Source organism: Falco punctatus (assembly GCF_963210335.1).
Source record: "Falco punctatus genome assembly, chromosome: 3".
NCBI classification, from domain to species: domain Eukaryota; kingdom Metazoa; phylum Chordata; class Aves; order Falconiformes; family Falconidae; genus Falco; species Falco punctatus.
In genome coordinates this window covers 20,187,137-20,208,295 of record NC_137582.1, presented here as the reverse complement: position 1 = coordinate 20,208,295, position 21,159 = coordinate 20,187,137, and the positions used below count along the sequence as shown (strand labels likewise).

The following is a 21,159-nucleotide window of genomic DNA, read 5'->3' as shown; positions in this document are numbered from 1 at the left end:
GTTGATATGTTTCCTTCCACATCCAATAAAGGATGGAGATTCTCCTTAACCCTCTTTATTGCCAATGGATTTACAGAATTCCAACCTTCTGATCTCCTTTGCCCTTCAGCACTGTACCCCAAGGGACTCTGGTTCCAGTCTCCTGAACAGCCCAAAGTCAGCCCTCCAGAAGTTCAAGGTGACTGTTCTGCAGATCCCCCTTCTTACTTATCTGAGAATCAAAAACTCTATCACTTTGTGGTTGCTGTGCCCAAGACTCCTCCAGCCATCACATCACCCACAAGTCCTTCTCTGTTCACAAACAACAGGTCCAGCGGGCACCTTCCCTAGCTAACTCCCTCAGCAGCTGTGTCAGGAAGTATCTTCCACACACTCCAGGAACCTCCTAGGCTGTTTTCTGCCTGCTGTGTTGCATTTCCAGCAGCCATCTAGTAAATTGAAGTCCCCCAAGAACAAGGGCTAGTGATTGTGAGACTTCTCCCAGCTGCTTACAGAAGTTTTTGCCTGCCTCTTCATCCTGTTTGGATGTTCTGTAACAGACTCCCACCATATCTGCCTTGTTGGCAGATTCTTATATGATTTCTGTAAGATATCCTGAATATGAACTGAAGTTTAACTGCGTACCCTTTACTCAGTGATATGGCAGTTGCTTAGGTAGTGTTGCTCACTGGTTTATCATTTGGACCTTAGCTTAATATTTATTCTATTTTCTGAAAACAAGTATTTTCAAGTCTTTTGATTGCCTTCCTTTAAAATAATAATAAAGAAAATCATCGCAAAACAAAAAGACATTCCTTGAAAATTTTGAAAGCACATTTGAATTCAACAATGCACTTCCTTTGAAGCAGTAAGAAAATTATGTAGCATTTTTTGCCTTTTAACACTTCACATATTTCATAGGCTACTACAGAGTATGTGAAAAAACACAGTAAAATATTCTGGATATGTCTTTGGACTATTAAAGAGACATGCAAGATGCAGGAAGCCCAAAACAAGCACAGTCAGTTTGGTTTGGCTGTTTTGGTTTTTTTTTTTTGGTTGGGGGGAAGAGCATTTTTCACTCATGACAGAAAAAAACAAGCTGAGAGAAAATCTTAGGAAGTGAACATTATCTCTTGCTTAACTACTGTTGTTTCTACTTGCTTAAGGCATGATCTTGCTGAGCTCTACTGAATCTCAAAACACAAACTACTGCCTTATTCATTGCAAAGGTGTGTCTGCAGTATTGAGGTAGTATTATGGAATAGGAAAACAGAGGGGGAATAAAAAAGGTGGTAATTTGCCATTCAATGGGGCAAACCCCAGTTATAAAACTAAGGACTATGCTTCTTTGTTCTGTGTTCAAAGTGCTGATTAATAAGCAATTGCAAACATTCAAACTACGAAGCTGTGGACAGAGGCCAAAAGAGGAAAACTGTATTGCGGGAAAACCAGTAGTATGACTCAGAGGTCAGTCAGACGAGCTGATCATTTTGGAAGATATTGCCATTCGTCCTCCAAAGAAAACTAATTTTTTTCAGCAATTTGGGAATTCAAGGGTTGAAAGACCTTAAAAAAAAAATTCTCAGAACTGAAATATAAGTTTTCAGTAGACTGAAGTGTAGGAATTCTGTCTTCATGCTAGTCTCATAAGTTTTATCAACATAACTGCTATTTTCAACAGATCTTTACACACTCATCCCATATTCCTAGAGCAAAAATACCCAAGTAAATTAGCTAGTGAAATAAATGCATACATAAATCAGTATCTAAGGAAGTTTTACCACATCCTTAAGATTTCTACTATTCTGAAAATATTTAATTTTCAAAGACCAATTGTTTTGTGAAATCTGTCCTCAATCAAAGTATATTTGAAGTGTTATGAGGGGTCAGTTTGCTGTCCTAGCTATTTGATCTTCCCCTCTGCCAAACGTTGTCACCCTTGTAGCATACACTGCAAAAAGCATAGGTACTTATTGTTCGTTTATGAGTTTCACAGTTTGCATGGTAGCTTAAAACTGCTGGCAAAGCCAGGTTTTCCCTGGTACACTGAAACAGAGCAGCCATGGTTCTGGCACAAGCCCTCTCCTGGTATGCTGCCCTGGAGGTGGTGGTAGTCCTCAGTGGAGCAGTAGTGGGGCAGTTGGGTCTGTAATGCTTTAAATTACAGTTAGCTTCACCAGAAGACTTCTGCCTGAGCCCTGAATGCTCTCACCAAAGATCACCTCATCTCAAATGCCAAGTCAGGATGAATTTCTAACAGTACAGTACAAAAAAGCAGCAAGTTTTACTGTCACCATTGGCCCTGAATGCATACCCTAAATTTTCCTTACATCCCTCAACACCTCCAGCCTGTTGCTGTTTAGCAACCCACTCTGCTTCTCATCTGTGCCAAACTAACAAAGAAGCTACTGACTTGAAAATTAACAATTAACTTTTTTCCATTAGCTCACAAAAGGTACCAGACACCTTTTTTATATCCAATCCGTGCAGTGCTGAGATTCTCCAAGTCCCATTTTTGTTGACAGAAGGGAAAAGTACACGAATAAACTCACAGCGACATGTAAGCTGGTGTGTGAAACTGGCTTAGAGTTCCCACTCCTCCTTGCTATGAAAGGGTGAACAGTGACACAGCTCTACCTCTATGGGGTCTGTGAATTACAGACTGGGAAAGGAGCGAGCAGCTGGTCTTCACAGTGGGCTTCCCTCTGAATGCTCTGCTGTCACACTGCAAACATACACCCTTCGGACATTAGCCCATGGAAGGGATGGAGATACATCTCAGGATTCTCAGATTCTCAGGACATACAGGGTACAATTAAACAAACTTACATTTTAGGTTATTGCTAGACCTAGGGCGAATTCGTCCTAAAGATCCAGGCAGCAAAATGATATCTTCCACATTAGTCAGATAGTTGCTTAAAAATTCAGTTCTTTCACAAGTAGTGTCTTCCATCCCTGCAGAAGGAAAATGCAAAATTAATTTGGCTTGAAAATAAACATGTTTTCCAAAGCACCACAAAAGAGACCCTAAACAGCCTATGTTCTTTTCAGTCATCCAGTTCCAACATCAGACACTGACAGGAGTCAGACTAAGGGTGATTTTAGCACTTGCCTACACAAGAGAAATACCAGTCTTGACGTTGTAGAAGCAGTCACTACATATACCATGTGTGGACTGACACATCTCCAAACTAAGCTCATGGAAAAATCAGTCTGTTTCTAGTTTAGTGTACTACTTTGAGGATTTTCTTTTTTTTTTTTTTTTTTTTTTAAACAAAGGATTTTAAGAGAAATTGCACACAAAAGGTATTGTCTGTTGGTGGTCTGTTCTAAGGCAGCTGAAGATAAACAATTCTCTCCTACAGCCGTTTGTGGTGGGGAGGAATGTATTGCCAGTAACAGACAGTTCTCAACACAAAAGTGCCTCCCCTGGAAATTCTTCCTGCCCCTTACCCTTCCCTCCCCACAGCCAGAAAGAAGGCATATGCCATTTTATTGCTAATGTAGAAGTTCTTGTGAGACTTTCATAAACAAAGATCTAAACAGAACAGGACTTTTGGTAGCATCTCTATAAAGTTATACAAAACCAGGTTTATCTCAAACATGCTTGCGTATTTCTTTAATAAAACTTCCTTTTTCTTTTTGTTTTTACTAGTATTTAGTATTTCTTCTATTGTAAAATTTCTTCTGATGTTCAAAAGAATGAGACATAACAAGTAATATATCTGCTTTTGGGTGACTCTCCATCTGACTCTGAAATTATTTTATTTTTTTTTACCATTTTCCCTCTTCCTCCATTATTTTGATGACATTTTCCATCCAAATTTGATGCAGTCCCTTACAGATGTTCCGGTCTTTCTCCTAGTAGGACAGCTTGGCCCACTAATTGCCATGGAAATGTCTCGCTCTAAAGTTCTATTTCTCTCACGAAAAGGAGAACAGTGCTACTAAATTTTCTCCTTCCATAAAAAATGCCAACAAGATTACTCTAGGCACATTATGGTCTTCCAATGCAAGGAGAGCTGCACTTGAACGCTATATCAAAAATAGCAGCTTTTGAAAAACTCAAGTGGAGATGTAAAACCAGGTCACTGTTATGAAAGAGAAGTGTCCTCCAATGACAATTAGCAGGTGAGCTGAGTGGCCAGTCCACACTGACTGGCTGGTTTTAGGGATTTGAACTACCAGAAAAAATCAGCACAAAAATATCTTAAAGGGAACTTTCATTTAAGCCACCTATTATACGTACAGCTACATTGATCGCACTTTTATATACTGCTAAAGAATATTATTTATTTTACCATGATCACCAACAAATATGACATTGACACATCGATGTAGTTTCAACTGTTTCAGTCCATCCATTAGTTGTCCTACTGTCTTGTCAATCTCTCTCAGGGGATTCACCATCATCTGTATAAATATGCAGAAAGGAAAAGTTAATTCTTATCATTGCAATATTCCCCCTTCTACAAATGGAGGTCCTTTGGCAAAACCCTAACAGGATAACCATCCAGGTCAAGAGGCAAAGCCTTGGCTGAGCTGTTACACCTAAAATTGTACCATTTCCTTTCCTATATCCACACTGCGACTACATCATGAGAAAGCCCAGCTGAGATGCTGACGCAAGACAGAAAAGGATTGTTATGGCTGATCCTAGGCCTCCCATGGACACGCACACATTTTGTAAAACAAAGTATAGATATTAGAAATATGCATGTGACTTTGGGGGTCAGTTTGTTTCTTATAGATAAATAGTAGTACTTTTTTAAAAGGCTATTTTATATGAATGGCTTAGTCAAAACATGAACATGAAATGAAGCTTTGGACTTCGGATTCATAAGCCAAGTCACTTAATGAAATTCACTTCAAAGGACATCTGATACTAGGATGACAACATGCAAGTCACTTGAGCAGCACATGGGGCTCACAGCGAGTGTTCTTCAGCTTCAAAGCCAAGAGTTTCCAACATTTCAAATGACAGTTTTGGCAAAATTGTCAGCAGGCCCCAGAAGACATGGCTACAGTACTGTGATTTCTTCATTTAAGTTTCCTTTTCATTAAGAAACAACACAGAAAACACCAAGACATGTTCACAGGATAGTGTTTTCAGCTATAAGAAAATGAAACCTTTTTTACCAGATGGCACAGAGAAGGGAAAAATTTTCAAGTAAGATTTTAGGCAGACTACTCAGATTTTGTTTTGGTTTTGAGAAGAAAACACTTCTTGTCACTGTATATCAACTTCCTCCACGCTTGTCTGTTTGATTTGGCTGGTCCAAGTATCCGCAACAAAACATCCTCCCAGTGACAAACAGAATGCTAACGAATTTTGGATGAGAAAAAAATAGACTTTGGCAGAATTTTCTGAGAAGAAAAAATAAACACCATGTTAGTGTGACCCAGAAAGACATGGTTCAGAAATTCTCCCTCTGCATGAGTCATTAAGGGATAGATGTTAAATATTCCCAAGTCTGATAGGTTATGAGACAGGAAATGTTGTCTCCCATGTGGCACTATAAATACATGGAGAAGCAGCTTATGAGAGATGGAATCATGGTAGGGAACAAGAGGAACAGTTTCTGCAACATATGGAAGTGGTTCAGTCAAAGAGAAAAATTTTGAAATATTTTAATTCAAGAAAGCCTAAGTAGTCAGTTTAGTTAAAACTTTGAAACATTTTGAGTTTAGAAAGAAAGACAATTATCTGTTTCAGCATTCTTCCACTCTCAAATACAAATTACTTCTTCAGTGAAGGGGAATTCCACTTTTATGAAACTCTATTTGTGTAACATCAATCATATAAGGAAATACAACTTTTACTCAGAATCCAAAGCTTGTTCGAGGAAGCTGAAAATCCAGATGGATTTCCCATTAATGGCTACTTTTGTCAGCAAGCTTGAGGCTTCTTTTAAAAAATACAAATAAAAAATTAGAGCAAACAATACTTCCAAAGATTTCAAGGATTTCAAGTTATGGTAATTTATTTAGCTCCCTTCTTGACCAATTTAACCTGTAAACTTCAGAGACATTTCTGAAACTGTAAGTCAATATAAATGAAAAATCTTGGTTTTAAAAGAAACAAAAACTCACACAGAAAACTACAAAAATAACCCCTCAACTTTGCAGTTTTCACTACCTGACTGTGTTCAAAGCAGCTTTTAGAAAGGCCCTCACCAATATTTCTTCATCTCACTGCATTCTCTCTCTCCAATTTCTCAATTCAGCTATCTTTTATTATTCTATACAATGCTCTAGTTTTTCCCTAAATGGCCTTTGCAGCCTAGGGCTGGCTGTAGGTGGCATATTCAGGCAAGGATTTTTTGTGTGAACATGCTGCTCTTATAGCTCATGTTCTCTCCCAGATGCAACTTCCAAGGAGTTATTGGTGAACAAATAACTCTTGCATATACTTTTCTTCACCTAATAAATTGATATCAAGACTTTGGAAGACTTACAGAAACATTTTGTCTTTCAAAATACACAGAATTCTAAGATGGTGCTACAATAAAGAGTTGATAATATTGGGAAAGCATTGGGTATGGGATCTGAGACATACAGACCACAACTGGATTCTCTCTTGTCTCCTGAGTTTTCCCTTAGAAGAAGCTTGATTAGAAACAAAAAAAATTTACTTTATCCACGTGGTTTTCTTTAAATTGGTAGGATCCAGCTGGTACTATATTCCACTGCTCTCAAACAGCACCAAAAGATTAACTTCCTGATATGATGGGAAATATTGTGTAATATTAGGATGGTTTTTTCTGAAATAATAGTCATAAATTTTCAGAGCTGACTTCTCAGAAAGAGTTCCTTGGGGATAAGTTTGGATAACCTTTTCATCCAGGAAAAGAAAGGGGAAGAAAAAAAAAAAGTAGCCACATATGCTCACATCAGTAGTATAACTTGGAATGACAAATTAATGAGTAATAGCAATATCATCCACAGCAGTTATGACTTCTCCTCTCAGGTAAATCCATGTTAAAAGTTCTTGGGAAAATTCCTGTTTTCTTATACCTGATATTTTTTTTACATGTCCCTGTCTGCCATGTCTTTGCACTTAAAGAATCAAACTCAAAATAACTGTTTTAAGTTCATAATGCAACAAGTCAGAAAACACCCCTACAAAAAAGCTACTGAGACGAGTGTTTATAACCTCTGGTAGGATACAGTGGAATGTTAAGACTTTTTTTTGAAAGCTCCAAAAAGAGATATTTAGGTTGTTTATTTGAAGAGGTTTTTAATTATTTAGTAAAATCTCTGAAATGAAAATAATACAGAAGTGGTCTATAACCCCTCCCAGTATGTGTGTTAGTGCTGGGTGGAGAAAGACAGAAAAAACTAAGGAATACCTTTTTCCTCCACTTGCACCTCCTTCCTAATAAAGCAATTTCTGTTTGACCTTTTTCTTATGAAAACAGACAAGACATATGCACCACTTTGGTTGCAAATATAACACTCAAATCATGTAATCAAGAATCCCCTACCCTCCAAAGTCACAAACTGGCTTTAAAATACATATTTTTAAAGCAACTTTTTAAAGTTATTTCCCTTTTAGATTTTATGAGTCACATTTTCAGGACTTTTCCACAAACATGACAACTAGACACAGAATCTCAAAATAATCACAAGGCTCCTGTGAGCTGGGGAGTTAAGGAGGTTACAATGTATTGAGGAATCTGTAAAAGCTCAGAAGGGTTACCAGCACTGGTAGCATCTTCCCAGGGATTTAATCATCTGACATAATCTCCAGCTGATGGCTGGATTTCAAAATATAGGAATTATAAAGACGACTTTCCCTAATGCAAACAGAGTCTGAAACAAGAAAAACGTAGCTCTCAAGAGGACTTTGTCTGGTTTGGCTGCTTTCCTTTGGGTCCTTCAGCACGTTTATAGAGGTTTTGTCTGCAAAATCCCAACCTGAAGCATGGAGCAAACTCCCAAGTTGAAAAAAATAAAGCTAGAGTAGTGCCTGAAAAGTGGCACTTCCATCATAAAATTTTGGAACATATGTAAAAACTTACTTTCTTCCGACGAGCTTCCGCAGAATATTGATCCACTCTATGTACTTTTCTTCTTTTCTTTGGAGGTGCAACTGGTCTTTCCTGTCTCCTCTTAGGAGGAAGTTTTCTCTTAGGTCTCTTAGGCGGAGTAAGAGGGGAGCCATAACTACTCTCCTGTACTGGCGGGGAGAGATGTCTGGACTCAGAAAAAAAAGCCTGTCTCAACTCATATCAAATAGTAATGCTACCTGTGCCAGATAATCCTGAAGCTTAAATGTTGTGGGCTTTTCAAAAATTTAGGCTTTTGGACAATTTAGGATCTGTCTGTTTTTAAGGAGGAATCCACCAAATTGTACTGAAAGCAGAACAGCAGTTATGACAGCGGGCAGCATAAAAGCAAATGAAATTGGTGTTGCGGAAGATAGGTGGGGCTTCTGGTTTTGAAAATACATCGTTATTGGGGAGGTATTGATCAAATATTAATCCATTAATATTATCAAAATGCAAGTAAAATTAATGTCAATTAAAGTAAAATTCATTGCATATAATTTAATGAGTGTTTGGAGTAGAGTGCTGGTGGAAACGCAACATTTCACTCTGGTGATCAGGTACGAGTACTAGAAACCGTCCAGTCCAAATGGCTTTCTGCAAGGTTTTCCCACACCCACTTTTTGGCTGAATCAGTGACACCAGGTATCCTTATCAGTAACCTTAGCAAGCGCCACCATTGTGTGCCAGGCCACGCGTTCCACTGAAATCACCAGAACCCCACTAGCCAGTTTGGGGACTGCAGGACAAATGCTATGAAGGCGAGACTCAGCATGGAGCTTGTATCCTTCAGAAAATCAGCTAGGCAGGGCGTATTAGCAGCAGCCCATCAGAAAGCTGCACTGCTACCTGCCTTATTACCAGCTTTATAGGCAATTTAAGTTTTTTAATTTCCTAGCACTTTCAGTACTGCGTCTTATTGGGCAATAATGTTGTTCATAATAAATGCACAAAAACCTGGGACAGAGTTATGGGGGGCGGGGGAAAGGGGGAAGACATACTTGGAAGGAGCTACTATCCCGTTAATCAACTTGCTCACAAATTTAAACTGTACTGCTCTCACTGACTTTAACACAAGTTGCAGGCAGGCTCTTGGCGCTGCTCAGGATGACACGTGAAGTGCTGATAGATGACACCTACTGGGAGATAGGAACTATGATACGCTGTGTATAATGGAGCACGCTGAGTGGGCTTGAGAAAAGTCGGAGATTTATGATAATATTTAACTTCGGTGTGCTTAGGCAGCTTCTCACAGTTGTTCAGTTACAGAGCTATGTAAACAGGGAAGGGAAGGAAGGGAGGAAGGGGATGTTACCATCTGCCATGCTGTTTCATTGCTTCCAAGGCAAGCAGCTGGAAAGGAGATTCTAGTCCAGTCTCATTCGTCTCTCTCCAGAAAGGCATTTTAATAAAGCAGCACCAGAGTTTTCTGTTTTTAAAACGCTTCAAGCTTTGTGCAGTCCTGATGAGAGGAGCGGCAGGGAAAGGAAGGATTCTCATTTTACTGTCTCTGAATCGGCTCAGATAGAGCTCCACAATGCCAGAAACACGCGAGCGCAGGAGACCCAGGTCTGAACACTGAAAATGGCCGTCTCAAGACAGCATGTTAGAGGAGCAGCAGGAATGGCTTAGCAGTGCCAGATTTTGATGTATTTTAGAGCTCTTATAGTAGTATATTTCTAGAATATTTTATTTTCAAAAAAAAAAGTTAGCTAGGAGGGGAGAAAAAAAAGCCAAGTTCTTATTAACCAGCCAAATCTTAGTCTTGCTTGAGAAGAGTCAGAACAGAGTTATGGAGGAGGGAAACAAATCCCTCCCCACTTACAGAAGGGAACTGTAACATCACAAAGGTAACTAGCCAGCCAAAGCTCTGCTTCTTGACCCGGACGGACCAACCTACCAGAGTTCAACTGCAGAAGCACAGAGGGAAAGAAAAAAAATAATGCAGAAGTAAATCAAGAGCAAGCACATATTTGATAACTCACATAACTACTCCTGGAATCATAATGGAACCCAATGAAATACTTCCCAATAAGTTTATGTCCCACAAAAAAAAAAAAAACAACAAAAAAAACCCAAAAAAACACACCCCGCACACAAAAATCAAACCCCGAAGCCTAGACAACCAACTCATTTACACATAATGTTAAGAGGACATGTAAAGTTACACTACTGGACACTAGCCATAATCTGTATTCCATTTATATCAGTAACACTGGCAATTCACCGATAAAGTTTAAGTGCATCTCAGTCCCTTATTTCTAGCTTTTAAGAGAGTCTGTACATAAGCTGTTGTGCACGTCCCATGAAGCTCTAAGTGCCATGCACTGAAGTCTGGAAGGTGAAAACTATCAGTAATGGATACCATTAGACCTTTAAAATTTTACATTTAAAATGCATTTAGAACATTATTTGGTATAATAAGCTCTAGCAAACATTCACTTTAATGGATGTTTGCAAGATTTGGAGGTTTTCAAGGTGTAAAGTTATTCCTCAAGCTACTAAATGCAGCAAGAAAAACTCAACATAAAATCCTCAGTCCTCAGAAGCAATAAAAATTCCATCTTAAATATAACATGAAATTGTTAAGAGCTTGTTTGGCTGATCTGCCTTTCCAAGAAGAAAAATGAAGTGGTCAGTACTACTCCATCTGTCTAACTGCTGCCAGCTGTATACAAGAAAAGAATGATTTCACAGGGAGGTCATGCTCTCAGTATCAAGGAAGCAGCTGAAAGGGATCCCTTTGAGGACTTTCTTCCCAGCTGATTCAAGTAAGTTTCATAGCTCCTAAAAATTATGTTGAAAACAGTGTCAAGAGAAACAATATAAAATACTTCCTAGCTTTTTTATCCTGAAACCAGGCCCCTAGCAAATCTCAGCATCTGTATACTTACACATCTGTATTCATTTATTGAAATTTCCATTCACAAAGTTACATGCACTGTTTGAACTGCAAACCCATACATGCTCATCTGCTAACTCATCTGTTCTTAATTTGCTAAAAATCAGTTTCATGCTCTTCTTGTGTTTAACACAAATGGCATAAATCCATTTATCTGTAAACCTTTCATAAGCTATTAATTCACACTTATTAAAAGCCTAAGCTTTGCCTTGCAATTAGAGGTCAAACTTCAGATAACCATCCAGAAGAACATCCAAACAATAAGATCCTCCGGGGACTTTTTCCTTTTATGATGACTTCTCCTATGGTGATATAATTACACTGCACTTTTTAGACACTTATAATTAACCTGAAACTAGATTACCATTGGTAAACTGGTTTGTGAAAGACAAACTGCAAATTAAAGAACAAACTCAATGTCATCATCTTCATATTCTCCTTTAAGTCCATGGAAAGAGCCCCACAACTCTGTTCAGAGGAAGTGGTTGTCTACAGATAAATAAACCCAGAGTTGTCAGTCATAAGACACACACAGTATTTGTAACACTTCAATAAGAGGAACTATAAAGCATCAGTGAGCAATATATCCTGGAATCAGGGCCCTCATTACTGATACCTTGCTTGACAGAGTCAGACATCTCTCCTGTTCTAAGCCAAATGAGAACACAGAGACATATCAATGCCTGTCAATTTAGCAAGTGTTGGGAGATTTTAACCACTGCTTATCCAGAAAAAGGACTACTTCTTTCTATCCAGTATGGTATTTCAGTGCTGGATTAGAATAATTCCTCGCAGCTACTGCTCTGGGACCATGTCTCAAACTGCTCTAACAGGGATGCTACCCACAGCAAGCTCATACATTTTCTTCTCCGGTACAGGACAGCTATCAGATGTATACCAAACAAGTAAGAAACTGTTGCTGGGTACCTGACTGGTCAGGGAGATTTATGTTACCTTCCAAAGAGCAGGTATGAGATACACTCCTCAGTTTTTGAAGGTTTACAAACATTTGTTTACCATTTTTAAAAAGCATGTATAATATCTCCTGAAGTCTCACGATGGCAATCTGCAGGCCTACATTTGCAATGAAACTAGAGGACCTTTGCCAGATGTCAAGAGATCATCGGAGATGCCAGATCCAAGCCATCCAAAGTAGCAGGATATTTGGGTGCAGAATTTACTTTTCCTCCCTCTAAATCCCAGAAAAGCGCACAGTATTTAAGTTCTTGTCACCTGAACAGTGTTGGCAAGGAAGCAGTACTCATCAGTCCCAGCCAGCTACCCAAAGTTCATACAAGGGGTTAATGTACTGTAGTCTTTTGCACACAATTTCTCATTAAAATACCTTACAGTGCTTCGAAACTTTTTCCAAACTCAACAGTCTGGTCCTGAGGAAACAGTACTGGCAAAGCTTTCTGAACTCCTGTAGGGCCCACGTGAAACTGGAAATAGCAGCTTTTTACAGTTAGTGACAGACTGGAATTATTGCTTTGGCTACTGCAGGCTGTCAGCTTTAAAGTAAGCTTTTTCTTCTCTGTGTTTATCCTCAGTATTTTCGGCGTTATATTTTTATTACTTTTAAGAATTATAAACTGTTAGGTGAAAGTTAAATTATGCTGTTGCATCCAAATGTACTCCTGTCTTTATCAAATAAATCTTTCCATTTGCATTGTCATATCACACAGAAGCAGCCTCCTGAAAGGCACGGGCAGTTCCTTCTCTCAGAAGTGAATCTCACGTAACAAATCCTTTAGATAGTAACTTTGCTTTCTCTGGCAGAGGTGAAGCATACTGCAGAAACGGGTGAAAAAAAGTTGCTAAAAACTCCTGAGCAGTGGCAATTATTCCCAAAAATGTATTAAAGATGTGGGTTTTTTCTGCAGAAGAAAATCTACTAACCTCTGAGTTGAAAGGACCATATCTGTGGCCAGCAGCATCTGGTTGCTCAGAGTAGAAAGCATAAACATAAGGCCTGAAAGAAAGGAAGGTCTTGCTCAGGATAGCTTTTCTTCAACAACAATTAAAAACCCCAGACCTATTAGGTCAAGTCAAATCACGTCAACCTTCCAATGAGAGTTGGCTTTATGGAAAAAGAACTGTTTCTCAGTCATATGTTTCCATGGTATGATTAAGCAATTAGTTGTTCTACAGCTTTATTAAATCCAAGAACACATGCAGGGAGGCACATGGGGTACCATCTGAGGACACACGCTCTTTTTAAGTCTTGTAGGAGAGATCACAACAGCAGCTTGCCTGAGCTTTGCAGCCAGCAGCATGTGGGAACTTGTGTACTAAGAAATACTCATAATTAAAATCTTAACATTTTCACAGTTCTCAGGGTCCAGTTCTGCCACTGCCATTGCCTGTAAGGTTGTTAAACCATATTAGACTCAGTAGGACAAGAACAATCCAAGTTAATCCATGTAACTACATGCCTCTTGATAAGAAATAAATTCATACCATACTTTTATTGAGAAGAATCAAAATGCTGATGGTTAAAAGCTGAGATCAAAAAAAACCCCAAACACAACCCCCAAACAAATCCTTAAATCAGTGACAGCGTGTAACAGACAAAAATAATTTTTAGAATTAAACTTCCACTTGTTCTTCCAGCTACTTTTAAGAAGACAAGCTAGCAGTCATTCAACAGCAGATTACAATAAGTGAATTACCTTTCATTGTCTGGAAGGGTTAGCCACTGCAGTATTGTTAATATTCTGCGCTCATGGGGGATGACACTGGGCCACAAAATACAAAAATATACCTTGTTATCATAGAATACAAAAAGCATTGACAAAGCCTTCCTATGAACCGATTCTAACATGATTAAAATCAATCATAACAACATCATTTGCTTTTAGTATGTTGTACCTTCTTTCTTGCTTGGTACTGATTCTTATTTTGCAAACAGAATCACTTCAGATTTCCTGGATGTCCACATGCTCCAAAAGAAATACAATGAAATGTTTGTAACTGGGGTCAGAACTCAAGGCAGTAAATCTAACTGTTCTAAACAGGAGTGAATAAAGATCCATTCTGGTAGCTTTAACCCAGATGAACCTTTTTTTATGCACAACGATGCTGCCACTGGATAGCTGGCATGAGTAAAAGCCATTAAGTTGTTCATATCAGTACAGGTTTAAATAACCCTCCTGCTCTGGTGGTCTTGAAGACACTGGAAAAGTTCCCATTGACTTAATAGTAAGCAAAGTGAGGACTAGGCTGGTATAAATCAAAATGGAGCCATCTGAAACACCAGGCCATTAGCACGGTGACTTGCACAATTTTGACAACTTCTCACTCCACAAAACAGACTCCTCTTATTTCACTCTTTGTATCCTGAGACTTCTCATTTGGCTGCTGAGGCCAAGTTCATGCTATGAGAATGACTAACCTTATAAAAATCTGTTTTGAAAGTTCCAAATTTCTCATCTTGGGAAAGCTCTGCAGGTCAGTGACCACACAGTTACTTTAATACAATAGCATAGTCAGTCCAGATTCCATTAGATCAATAGCAGAGTCCCAAGACAGGAATCAAATACAATCGTCTTGGATTCACCATGCTGAATTGAATTCAGCACCCTCTGGAAATGTCTGACAGAGAAACAGAGATGCCAACAGCCATTCTGAAATAAGCTAGTTTTTAAAGCCTTGTAGAACAACAGTGGTCCTCAATCTCCAACTACATAGAGAACTTTTGGTTGTAAAACAACTATAAAAATAAGAATTTACGATAAAATTTGCAAACAAGGCAGTACCATAAATTAGAATAATAATCTTTGTTATTGCCCAGTTTTGAAGTTTTTATTAATTGTACAATATGGAAAAAATACATTATTTCTATTAAGCCTTTTATGAGTAAGATGTTTGTAACACTTCTGTTTTCCTAAAAGAGTTTGCCTGAAAATTCTCCCAAAAAACATTCTATATGCCATATTAAATAATACAGTATTAAGGCATATATATTTCATTCATACATAAAGCAGCTGTCTCACTCCCTTACTATTGCCATTCATATACCATATCCTTAGTTACCTTCCATAACATTTTATATCCCCAGGTATGCATTGGCCAGGGTGGCTGTGGTGACTATGTAGTTGTAGAGCTTTGAAATCAAATTAATGTCTTTGCTTTGTAGAGCATTAGACCGGAGCTCTGTCAGATAACCTGTCTTGCAAGCCTAAACCTATGATCAGCTTTGTATGTGGTATATTTTATTATTCCCTCCATATGCTATAATGATAATTTAGAGTATTATTACTAATGGAATCACAAAAAAAATAGGCAACCCCCCTTGGTACTTCAGTCTTGACAGTTTGCCCATTTTCTTTGTTCCTGCAATCCTGCCACTAAATGAAATAGAGAAATTGATCCACATGAAATCCTCAGAACTCAGAAATGATCAAAATCCATTCCTTTTCGGTTAGGAAGATACATCTTAGTTGGGACAAGGGAAGATTATTTGGAAGCATTAAACAAAAGAATAAACAGCAAAGATCCTCAAGGCTGTCTTTTAGGAAAGGGAAACTGGATATCTTACTCAAAGGTCAGACTAGATTGTAAAATGAATGAGTAAGGCTTGAGTCAATTAGGTTCTTGATGTCAGATGACATAAGAGGACAATACAAGGGTCTTCCTTGAACACTCAGAGGACTAGGAAACATGGCTAGCAATACTAACAAGGCAAAACAACACACCATGAAATGAAGGAAAGTAATTTTTTTTATAGTCACCCATCTTTTCTTCAGACAGCTACTAAAAATCAGCATATGAACTTAAAGCAGCAAACTGTAGCATCAGCTTTAGTCATGAAAAACATTGCACAAGTGAAACAAGGAAGGGTTACAGATACAGTCTCCAAGTTATCAAATGCTTAGAATAGGGAAAATTACTTCATAAACACTTGCACCAAATTAATTCCCAATTATTAGTCACAAATCTCCAGAAAACAGAGGGCACTTACACAGACCAGAAGAACGTGCCAGCTTTCACCCCTTGCTTGGCTGCAGTAATCCAAATCTAATGAGGAAAACATAAGAGGATTAGAATGTGTTCAGATCTTTAATGACCCTCTGAAATAAAAAGAAAATGTTTTCAAGACACATTCTTCTACCCTGAGCCTAGAAGTGAAAATTGCAGTTTTCAGCCTGCATCCCTAATTTGAACATGTGGAGTGACAAACCTATACAAATTCTGTAGCACTGGATCAGCCACCATGGTGTGGTTTTTCACCCCTAAATCTCTGTGTTGCTTTTAATATAAAGCATTAAGATTCATGGCCAGGAATTTCTCCAGTATTTCATTTAATTTTCAAGACCCAGCCATTAGTCACCTGCCCCTTTTAGTTCTAGCTTTGGAGGATTCTCAGGACTTAACACAGCTTAACACTAATCAGCGTCTGCATAAATGTCCCACTTCCCCCATATTCTACCATTAGTAGCCATCAGCAGAAAATACATTAGAAAAGAATACACAAAAAAGGGTGTAGTTGAGCAAGCAGGGGTATAAAGCAAGCAGATGTTCTATAGATGTTTAAGATCTTTTTGAAACCACACAAAGTGGTGATTGATGGAAAGGACAAAAACAATCTCCATGAACTTTTCAAATCCTTTTTTTCAATCCTTCAAATCCCATATGTTTTTCTGGCTATAAATCAGTTTGTAGCAGAAAGTTCCACAACATAGTCGCACAGTGCATGAGTATATTTTTATTTGGTTTAAACCTGCCAGTTTCACTGGGTTTAGGGTACTGTTCTCATACTTTGAAAACAGGTCATTAATCCTTTCTCTTCCCGCTTCTATATAACATGCACTACATTCCCCTCTATTTATTCCTTTTTGAGCAACAGTAGCCTTTGTTTGATCTTTCTCTAATGAAAGCCATACCATACCCCTGGTCATCCTCATTACCCTTCTCTCTCCCTTCACCCTCTCTCTTTTCTGTTCTATGAGTATCTATACAAGGCAGGGGAATGAGAATGACCAAACCTCAGCAAGGTCCACAATCAGGGAAAGCAAGCAACAGGAGTTTGTAAGCCTACAGAATTAAGTTTCTCTTGCAAGGAACTATGCAAATTATCTCAAAACTAATTTCAAAAGTGGTAATGGCTTGAAGTCCAGTATTACGTACACAACTAGATTATTTCTTCCTATTATTTATGCATACCGCAATTTATCCATTTCATGAGCAGTTAAGTCAAAACATAGTTCCCTTACTTAATTGCAAAATCTTCGGTTTGCTTTCAAAATCTTTTGAAAATACATTCAAGGCCCTTCTACCTTGCTCTAACAGGCACCTACACACTGTCATCTAGGCATACATTATCAAATGTCATGCCTGAATTATTCATGCACCAGTCTTAATTTAAATAAATTTGGCAGAGTCTGATGAAAGCACATTTGCGCACTGAGACTATAGTTAATAGCAATTGAATTTGGATACTGTTACTTATGGGAAAATTGGTCATCTCTGCCTTTCCAGTGCCCTAGACACATCCTTTAACTTATCTCTCATCTTCCACCCTACCAAATCTCACTGGACTCAATCCAGTTAATTTAAATCACATGCTTTTATTGTATTCTAACTTTCTGGTCATGTACCCTCTTTTCCAGGGAAGAGTATATCCATGGTAACTCTATAGGAATGGTGGTTAACTAAAAAGCACCAAGAGCAGGAACAGAATGGCCATGGATTTGCAGCCCATCCTTCTCTGTTTTCATGTGCTTCTCCTCAGGAGTCTGATTTCAGGGTTAGTTCATATTACTCTATGGTCAAGCTACCACCAAGTGGGGCGACCCTCAAGCACACACCTCAGCCTCTGCAGCCCAGCCTTCCACCAGCACTGGGGTTTGCATGGTGACGACCACAAGATGATACAGCTGCAAAGTAATTGCCCTCCAAAAAAAGGAAAAAACGGCTTTGAATTTATATTGGAATTTGGCTTTAAATTGTTGAATAACAGGGACATTGTTTTCAAATGCTTGTAGAATACTAGTCCTGACAGGATGGGACAGAAAAATGCAGATGAACAGGAGAGATGAGGAAGTATGTCTATAATCCACTGCTCATGTCACTGAGCCCAGAAGCTGCAGTCAGAGATGTGACTGCAGTGCAAGGATGCACCCACAAACCCGCTTATGTCATATAAATCAGCACAGGGTATATAACCTCAGCCCAGACCCTGTGTCTAACTAAGGCAGGAGCTACTGCATATTCATTAGTGGTTCATGGGCTGCCCAGGTGAAAAAGGGCCCAAACATAAATTACATTTTTCTTTGCGTTGCAGATTTATTCCTAGAGTAGAATTCCTTCATGGTAGAGAAAAGATGTCAAATACAAATTCAGCACAAGGAGCATCAGTTCCACTGCTGTTAGGCTCTTTGGTCTTGCTGTACTTGGAAAACCATTGTCCCTACAGAGCTGCAGCAGATTTTTCTTTCAAAGTGTTTGTGCTCCTGCAGAGTTTAAATAATTTTACAGATATCTTTGGGAAGGTACCAACAAAATAAGTCCAGGGAATTCAGCATTTAGATTTTACCATCTGTTAACTCTAGCTTGCCTTTCTAGTGCTTTGGCCTGTGCAGATCCAAGTGGTCCAACCTGCCTGGCTGGCCAAATCAGACCAGCCAAGTTCCACCCTCAGCAGCTGAAGCCGCTCCTGACTGTTAGCACTGCTGAAATCACCCATGACCCTGTCTATTCTAGGCAACAGTTTTAAACACGTGCCAAAAGACACCCTCCCTCCAGCCAAGCAAGTAAAACAGTAGTTATCTTGACAGATCAATAATTAGGCCCTACGTACATTGCCAAGGTACCCAGCATGCCTGCAAGAAGGTGGCAGCTATTTTTTATTCCTGTTGAGTGGAGACTGTGCTTCATGAGTGCCACATGAAAACAGCATGAACACCTTTCTGAACCAGGACTAATGCAAGTAAGTGGAGATCACTTCTAATTGTGCACCTCTAAGCAAGCAGTAAGGGCAGTCCAAAGGCACCCGGACTGGCTTCAGACAGGGAAAAAAACTACACCCTCCTGCTCCCCCAAGTATTTCACCTCGGGAATGCAGCTGTTTACATTGGCATTAACTGTTTGGATGAGGACATGTGTGTGCTGCACTTGAAATAAACTCAACAGCTAAGACAATGATCTGTTAAAGTCAAAGACCAGAAAGTCAAAAGGCCAGCAACTGACCACATTGGAGAAGTGATTCTGGAAGACTCCATGCTGACTGCCAAGCAGAGCCTGGTTCAGCTCCAGGTTTCAGCAAAATAATATTCAACCTCCACCTCCTTCTTTTTAAGGGGAAGAAAACCAAAACCAAGACACCTTTGGTTTAACTAAAACCAAAATAAGAAAATTCAACACTATTCAACATCATACCTAAAGCTGCTGCTGGTAACAATGTATTTACGGAGATGTCTTTAAGCATGCAGAGAAGCAGCAGTCATCTAGGTGGAAGTATTTCTATCTGCATGGAACAAGCTTTAAATCAAATTTCCACTGTGATTTAGAGTTGTGAGAGTTATTGCAGATGAATCTAGCGGTAGCAATCTCTACCAGAAGTACCCTTGGTTACTAGACTCTTTACTGGCTAGGTAAAAATCAGACAACAAACTGAAGCAGCTGATAGGAGCACATAAAGTTTCCTTACTACCCTCAGCTATAGGATAGTAATTCCAGCAGAAAAGCATGGCAAACTATTACTGCAGCCAAATCATTGAACAGCTCTCACTGTCTTTAAATCAAATCCATTGTCTTTCAAGGCAGACTACAAGTCATGCCTATTGCAGGCTAGCACTACACTGTCAGTCAATGCAGGATAGAAAAAAAAAAGTTAGCTGATGTCCTTTCAACCTTATCCATGCAAAACAATTTAAATTAAAGAAGCAATAAAGGTTACGGTTCCATTTCCTCTCTGTTGGTTAGGCTTGCAGTCTTAAAGTTAATTAATCCTAAATGTTCCAGTACTCAGCATGTAAACGCAATATGTTATATATGCTCTATGGCTGGTCACATCTGTTCAGGTCACTTACCATAAAGTTTGCTGTGTTAGGCATTGCAAGGTCAGTACCGTTTGTGAGCTTATGTAATTTATTTGCCATATGTAAATACATTGGTTTTAACTGTTAATATGTTAGAAATTTATAGTCAGCTGTTTAACTATGTCAGCTGTGCACCCATGGTTTGCATATGGGACAAACTTTATTGTATTGCAAACTATATAAAGGCCATATTTGTGAATTTATTTGCTTAAGCAGGAAAGAGGGGAATAAATACTGAGAAAAAAAAAAGATTAACCACTCTGTCTTCATACCATGCCACAGGAGTTAAAGAATATCCAACTTTTCCAATGCAAGAAGACCTATTAAATTATGGACCCACAGATTCAACCCTAGTACACTGGCAAACATCCCAAGAAATAGTATACATGCTTTTCTATTTGTATATGAAACATATCCTGTAAGTTGAATTACTGTCTTTTACATCCTCTATGTTGAATGACTACAATTCTTCTCCTTCATTTATGGATAAAAATAGACAGGCTAAGCAACAGTTTAGGTGGCAATGCCATATGGAACATGGAAGTCCACAGTTCTCCCTTCTTCTGACTGCTAGACACACTTGCACAGAGATATTACCTACAGAATTGTCCTGGTTTCAGCTGGGATAGAGTTAATTTTCTTCTAAGTAGCTGGTGCAGTGCTGTATTCCAGATTTGGTGTGAGAATAATGTTGATAGGTAATATTTACACTTCTAGCAACAACTAAAAACACCTCAGTCAAGCACTTTTCAATTTCTCAGACCCTGCCAGCAAGCAGGCTGGAAGGGCACAGGAAACTGGGAGGGGACACAGCCAGGACAGGTGACCTGAACTAGCCAAAGGGATATTCCATACCATAGAATGTCATGTTGAGTATATAGATTGGGAGGAGGTGGCCAGGGCCTGCCAACTGCTGCTCAGGGACTGGCTGGGCATTGATCAGCAGATGGTGAGCAACTGTATTGTGCATCACTTGGTTTTTGACTCACCTCCCTTTGGATTTTATTCCTGTCCCCTTCTCCCTCATTATTATTATTATGGGGGTGGGGGGTGTCCCTCCCATTGTTTTATTTTAACTATTAAAATTGTTCTTATCTCAGTCTTAGAGTTTTACATTCCTTCCCAATTCTCCTCTCCATCCCTCACGGGGATGAGTGAGCCAGCAGCTGCATGGCACTTAGTT

The 21,159-nt window shown here is 39.0% G+C and overlaps 1 protein-coding gene across 6 annotated transcripts in view; it reads right to left on the bottom strand.

The window, feature by feature from the left end:
• Positions 1-21,159, bottom strand: part of ENPP2 (ectonucleotide pyrophosphatase/phosphodiesterase 2) — a 60,774-nt gene that overhangs the window by 19,796 nt on the left and 19,819 nt on the right. For 5 of the 6 annotated variants that reach the window (XM_080378352.1, XM_080378353.1, XM_080378354.1 and 2 more), the window contains exons 9-13: positions 15,899-15,954; positions 13,608-13,673; positions 12,835-12,907; positions 4,284-4,395; positions 2,812-2,937 (exon numbers count right to left, since the gene is read on the bottom strand). In XM_080378352.1, coding sequence (XP_080234478.1) covers positions 2,812-2,937; positions 4,284-4,395; positions 12,835-12,907; positions 13,608-13,673; positions 15,899-15,954 — 433 coding nt within the window. Of the gene's footprint in view, positions 1-2,811; positions 2,938-4,283; positions 4,396-8,006; positions 8,160-12,834; positions 12,908-13,607; positions 13,674-15,898; positions 15,955-21,159 lie in introns of all 6 variants that reach the window. The other variant, XM_080378357.1, reaches the window with a different exon arrangement.